The sequence below is a fragment of the Clarias gariepinus genome, chromosome 22 (genome assembly GCF_024256425.1).
Source record: "Clarias gariepinus isolate MV-2021 ecotype Netherlands chromosome 22, CGAR_prim_01v2, whole genome shotgun sequence".
Lineage (NCBI taxonomy): Eukaryota > Metazoa > Chordata > Actinopteri > Siluriformes > Clariidae > Clarias > Clarias gariepinus.
This window is the reverse complement of record NC_071121.1, coordinates 3,116,625-3,122,624: the sequence shown is the minus strand read 5'-3', so window position 1 is coordinate 3,122,624 and position 6,000 is coordinate 3,116,625. Positions and strand designations below refer to the sequence as shown.

At 38.5% G+C, this 6,000-nt stretch overlaps 1 protein-coding gene across 1 annotated transcript in view; it reads right to left on the bottom strand.

Moving 5' to 3' along the window:
* Positions 1-560: 560 nt before the first annotated feature.
* LOC128510252 (cadherin-4-like) overlaps positions 561-6,000 on the bottom strand; it is a 361,255-nt gene continuing 355,815 nt past the window's right edge. The window contains exon 17 of the mRNA XM_053482395.1: positions 561-5,977. Coding sequence (XP_053338370.1) covers positions 5,774-5,977 — 204 coding nt within the window. The 3' untranslated portion in view covers positions 561-5,773. The remainder of the gene's footprint in view (positions 5,978-6,000) is intronic.

Here is a 6,000-nt window from a genome sequence, read left to right as displayed (position 1 = left end):
TATTAGAAACATCATTAATCTTCCTGCGTGTCTGCTGAATATACCGCTCTCTTTCTTCCTCTCCGAAACATTGTGTTTATTTATTCAGTGCCATGCTTACATCTTCACGTTCGCAGTAATTAAGTCCCTCTTGATACACAGTTTGTTTGCTTTGAAGCAGTTATGTGCGTTATTGGCTCTGTTGTGATGGGGTACAGACCTGCGCTGCTGTTATTAGCCGCGTGTGTTTGTATGGGAAAAATGCCATGTATTTTTAATGCACATTCTCCATATTAAAAAGCAATAAACGTCAAGCACAAAGCAGGCACTCGCTTTTATTTGCAAGGATGACATCCTGCTTCAGATAAACAACAAAAAAAGATGCTATTCAGAAAGCTAAGCATGCTCAAGTCTGAAGCTTTACTGCTTGTGCAAATTTCAGTCCTACCCTGAACTTAACCTTCAGCTCTTAACCACAAGCCTTCAAAACTAAACCAAACTTGTACTAGCCCAAACCCTAGTCCTAATGCCAAATGTTTAACCCTTACACCTAACCCCAACCCTTTAACCCTAGCCCCAACTCCAACCCATTGACTCTAGCCCTAGCCCCACACATTTAACCCCTTTCTTGCTTTAACCCAAACCTTCTAATCCTATCCCAAACCCTAATTTTTTTATCCTAGCTCCAGCTCTCCAACCCTAGCCCATAAACCCAACCTTTTAGCCCTAGCACACATCTGATACTTTTAACCCTAGTCCTTTCTTCAGTCTATCAAACCTAGCCTTAACCCCTTAACCATTAACCCCACCACAAACCATAACCTTTAAACCTAGCCCTTACCCCGTACTATTATCCTTAGCTATAGCCCCAAAACAATAACTAAACTCTTTAACTGTATCTCTAACCCCAACCCTAGCTCATACCTGATACCTTTAACCCCAGTCCCAGTTCCAACCATTTAACCCTAGCCTTAAGCCCCAATCATTAACTCCCCCATAACCATAACACTTGAATCCTTGCCGTAACCCTATAGACAGATCTAACCTTAACCTTAAACCCAATTCATTAATAAAACCCTCACCCTAATTTCCCACTCTTTAACCATAGCTCTAATCCCAACCATTTAACCCTAGCCCTAACCTCAACCCATTATCAATCCTCCAACACTAGCACGGTCGCCAATCCCATAAAGGTATCCCTAATCCCAAACATTTAACCCTAATCCTGACATTAAAAATTTGACTACAACTTTAACCCTACATTGCAGCAAGAGCCACACATGATTTCACTTTTTTAAAATAATTTTTTTATTTATTGTTCAGGTATAATGAAGCCTACACTGGCCCTTTGCAGATAAGACTGAAGACTGATTTAAATGATGAATCGAGTAGTTGTATTATGCTCATAACTTAACGTTTATTTGAAAAAGGGTGACTGTTCTAAGTCAGTGCTAACACAACCATATAACCAACCTCAATGTTAAGCCCCTTGAAATACTTAAAAGTCCATTAAAATGTGCATAAGAGAGTAGAATCCTGTATAAGACAGAAGTTTGTACATGGGTCAATATGTTAAAAATAATGGTATTTCAGTTTACATTAACAGTGACTTGTGTGTGTGTGTGTGTGTGTGTGTGTGTGTGTGTGTAGATCCATAAATCTTAGTAACAGGCAGTAGCATTTAAGAGGCAAATTTCTTAAAATATCCTCCTCAAATCCTTTAATAAAGAAATTTTTACTTGAGAAAAAATACCCTAGCTCCACCCTGACCATGTGACCTGATTACTGTTACTAGTCACCTGTTAGTTGCCAAATTGTAAGGCATAATGGCCACCTCCGTGGTGTTCAGAGACGTGTTTCGATGTCGGTAGATGATCAAATTACCTGTAGTGCACTTGGACTTTCTGTTTTGTGCATATCTCAGATGTATTCTATTAATTAGACATATTTGTGAATGGATTTGTGTGTATGAGAGTATCTTTCCTGACAAACAAGATTTTTTGTTGTTGTTGTATTTATAGCGGCTGTAATGTTGAGTTATCGGTGTATTCTCAACTCAGAGGGTTTTGTTTCTGAATATATTTGTGCAAAAGAAAAAAAAAGATGGAAATGTGTAAGAAACTGCAGTAATGACGCTTTCAGATGATGGCCATAGGCTTTAAGTTGCTCACTGACACCACATTTACATGGCTTTTTTCTTGGTGTTTTAAAGATATTGAACTGAATTAACCTCAAGAAAATAAAAGACAAGACTCTTTACACAATGTTCCATTAAAAAACAAGAACAACAACAAAAAAAAACAACAACAACGTATATACAACATTTGCGTTTGTAAAACCAAAAAAACAAAACCAAAAAAAAAAAGCAGAGCTTCTATAGCGTAGCTGTGAATGGCTTCTGTGAATAAAAGGAATAATGACTTGAACAGTGAGTCTGATGAGGCCTCTTAAACCTGCATTACACACAATGAATTACAGACATTGTTTAAAAATAATAATAAAAAAAGAAAATCTAAAAAAAAAACATGCAGGATTTTTTTTTTAACAAAGCTTATTAGCAATAACAATTGACTTGAACATTTGAAACCACTTTTAAAATACACAGTGTCTAATGTTAGCTCTGTTTTTTTTTTTTGTTTTGTTTTTACTAATGTCTCAATTGTAGTGTAAAATTCAGCAGAAGGGGCGGAGCTACCGGAGAGCACTGCAGTTATTCTATTTTAAAATGGCTTACGCTACGGTTTTAAATTAGTTTCTTCCCGCGAAGGCTGTTCTGGTGTCTTGATGATATGAGATAACATTTATGTTATTTCTATCTAAATTGTTAATGTTATATTGATATGAGTTACCGTCAAAGGTACTGGACGAGTGCTCATTGTATAGTATAAGAACATAGTGCATAGTGAGTGCATAAGTTGGCGTCATAGAAGCCTTCCTGTCTCATGCCTTTCTGGCTTGCGTCCCCGTCTATCTCCGCCCCTGACCACGCCCTTTGATTACCAACCATCTTCTCCTCATGGGCCGTATTGTAGTTCTGTCCGGCTGCTTTCACACTTGGCAGTGCTCCAGTGGCCAATCTTGTTTTTTGTTGTTTACAGTAAAGTTTAAAAAGTTTAACTTTGACGTCTGTATTTCATTTTAAGACTCAAGATTTCAATTCTTGTACTTATCTTTCCTCTAAAGCTACGGCCAAGACGAACATCCTCCTCACCACCTCCTGAGATTTTACGTCACCTGCATTACTAATACTAATAAATCTAATCTAGTGAACAAACTAGGATAGCTAGGATTTTTAGGATCGTTGCTTTGTTGAGGTCAATTCTTTTCATATCCACGAAAGGCGAAAAGAAAGCCAAGTGTGAACGCAGCCGCAGTCTGTTTACACCATCAGTTGTTCACTTCCTTGTTTACATCCTGTTTCTCAGATTTCTGCTCGACTTCTCCATCTGGATCACATGGATCACTCTGATTAGTATTATCTCCTGCATACTAATGTCTTTAAAATTTTTGATAATATCAACACTTTTCTTATTACCGTATACAGTAAATCACCGTTTCCTTATTTGCTCCTCTGGACATTCCAGTTTCTATCACTAGTTCCCTACAAAGTTCTGCTGGTTCCTAACATCCTACTTTTCTAAACTTGTTCAGATTATGCATAATCAGATTTTACGTCCCAACATGACGCAGAACTTTCTTTCGTATGGCCCTCGGGATGCTGCTTTGTAATGAAAGCTACAACAGATCTTTAGAACAACAATAACAACAACAACAAAAAAAAAAAACGAATGCAGGCGTTTTATGAACCATTAATTTTAACACTGGATTGTCACTGATGCCACCAATCCTCGTGCTCGCCAAAAATGGTTTGCCAAATGTTATAGATCTTCTTACCTTTTAACTTTAGCTGACATTTAATTTTAACAAGCTTATAGTGAAATTATGAGGAACTTGAATAACTTTCTGCACTCTTCCTTCTGTGCTGCTGATGGGAAGTTCAGCATAAATTGGAACATCAGCAGAGTCTCACACATCAAACTAGATTTATTATCTATACAGATATTTTATTGTGAATACTTCCATAGTATGTTAAAAAGTTGGAGATTCGTCATGAACGAGTGAACGTTTTCTTAAAAAGCCCAACCGATTTGGTTATAAATGGGTGGACAAACTACTCAAAAGTGCAGTGATGCACAGTGCGTGAGTTTCTTGAGCTGATGTGATGAATGAACACTCATGTATGATTCAAAAGTGAATCCAGGAAGTTTTGGAACACGGCTTAGAGTAAGAAGTTGTTTAATCTTTTGCTGACATCCATGCAATTTGTCCTCATTAGTTTCCTAATATATGCTTTGGAGACGAGTAATGAATGTATGATGCTTAAATTAGTGAGCTCTGAGTTGCATCTTGAGCTTGTTGCTGTGAAGACTGAGACGAACAAGTTTTTCTCCTCTTCCTGACCAGCGTTTTTGAAAATATCTTTTACAATGATGATGGAAAACCTATTCCAGAGTGTTGTTTTTAACGATCCAAAATACTGTTTTCTCTGTGAACGGGAGGCCAAAAGACATAAAAATACCTGTGGTTTTAATAAAAGGCAAACATGGAAGTGAAACCCTAACTCTAGTATTTCAAGGCATTACATTGCATTACATGTTCATAACACAATAACAGACAACTCTATACCATGATGACACAATGACATTTCTCACATTTTAGAGAGACGCACCTGTGCACTGTTTCTCAAACTCAAGAGATTTACTGCCACACAGGATTCTGTGTTTTAACCTATCTAAAGAAGAGGAACCTTCGAAGAACCTCAGAAGCTGTCTTTCTCAAGGGAACAATCTTTACCCCAGGAGCAGAAATGTTGCATGCCCAGACAGCCTCATCCAGGGTAGTGAAATTTTAAAATCACGCTAAAGTATCACGGTAGATCGTGTACAGTGTTATTGGTATGACCAAATTTAAAATCCCTCACGTTTTAATACTGTATACAGATATTGTTGCACCCTCCATAACCGTCCTTTTGAAAGCATGTGAGACAATGTAATTTATTTTTATCCCAAAAACCAAATATCTGTGTACTCTCATTTGACGCAAACCTGACGCAAGCTTTCTGTCATGGGGATACAAGCCAAAAGCCTCAAAGTTCTTGCAGGAGAATTATAAGGAACTTGAATATGGCCGGTCAGCTGTAGAAGTGTTGTTGATGTCAGGTGTAGGTCTGGACAGAAGACCAATCCTGAGAGAAATCCAAGAACTACGCACCACTAAAGGCACTTCTTAAACAACGATAACGACAACGACGGTAATTACGACGGTGCTCCTCTTCTCGAAAGAATTCAAGTTCAGAGAAAGAAAAAGAATGGCTTGTTCAGACCATTTTTTCAGAGTAGAATGCCTACCTTGTCTTTTTTTTAACCTTTTTTTTTTCACTTTTTTATGTGTTGTCTCAATACTAGCAGGAGGTTTTTGCCTGCAGATGGTTGCATCAACCAAAATGCAGGATTCTTCGAGCAAAAAAAAAAAATAAAAATAATAATGAGCACAAAGCATGAATAGAGCTCGACTACTAAAAAGAAATGAAAAAAAAAAACATAATTAAATGAAAAAGCAGGGCCACTACATCACTGTCTCTCTCTGTACAAGTCTCTCTGGAGCTGGCCAAGCGATTGAAAGGTGATTTGAGAGAGAGAAAAAGAGAGAGAGAGAGAGAGAGAGGCCCATGATTGGTCGTCGCCACAGGTCAGGTGACGTCTGAGGAGCCTTTGAGGGACTGTCCCTTTCCGTTCTAGTCGTCTCCACCACCGTACATGTCGGCCAGTTTTTTGAAACGCGGTCCCCAATCGTTGAGGTAGTCGTAGTCTTGCTCCCCGCTACTGGAGGTGTTGAGTGAGCTGACCGACCCCGCTGTGGATCCACTGCCCTCGTAATCAAATACTAGCAGCGAATCGTATGGTGGGGCTGTCGGGTCATTATCCGCTGCTCTCAGACCCTGCAGTAAACGACAGAAAACTG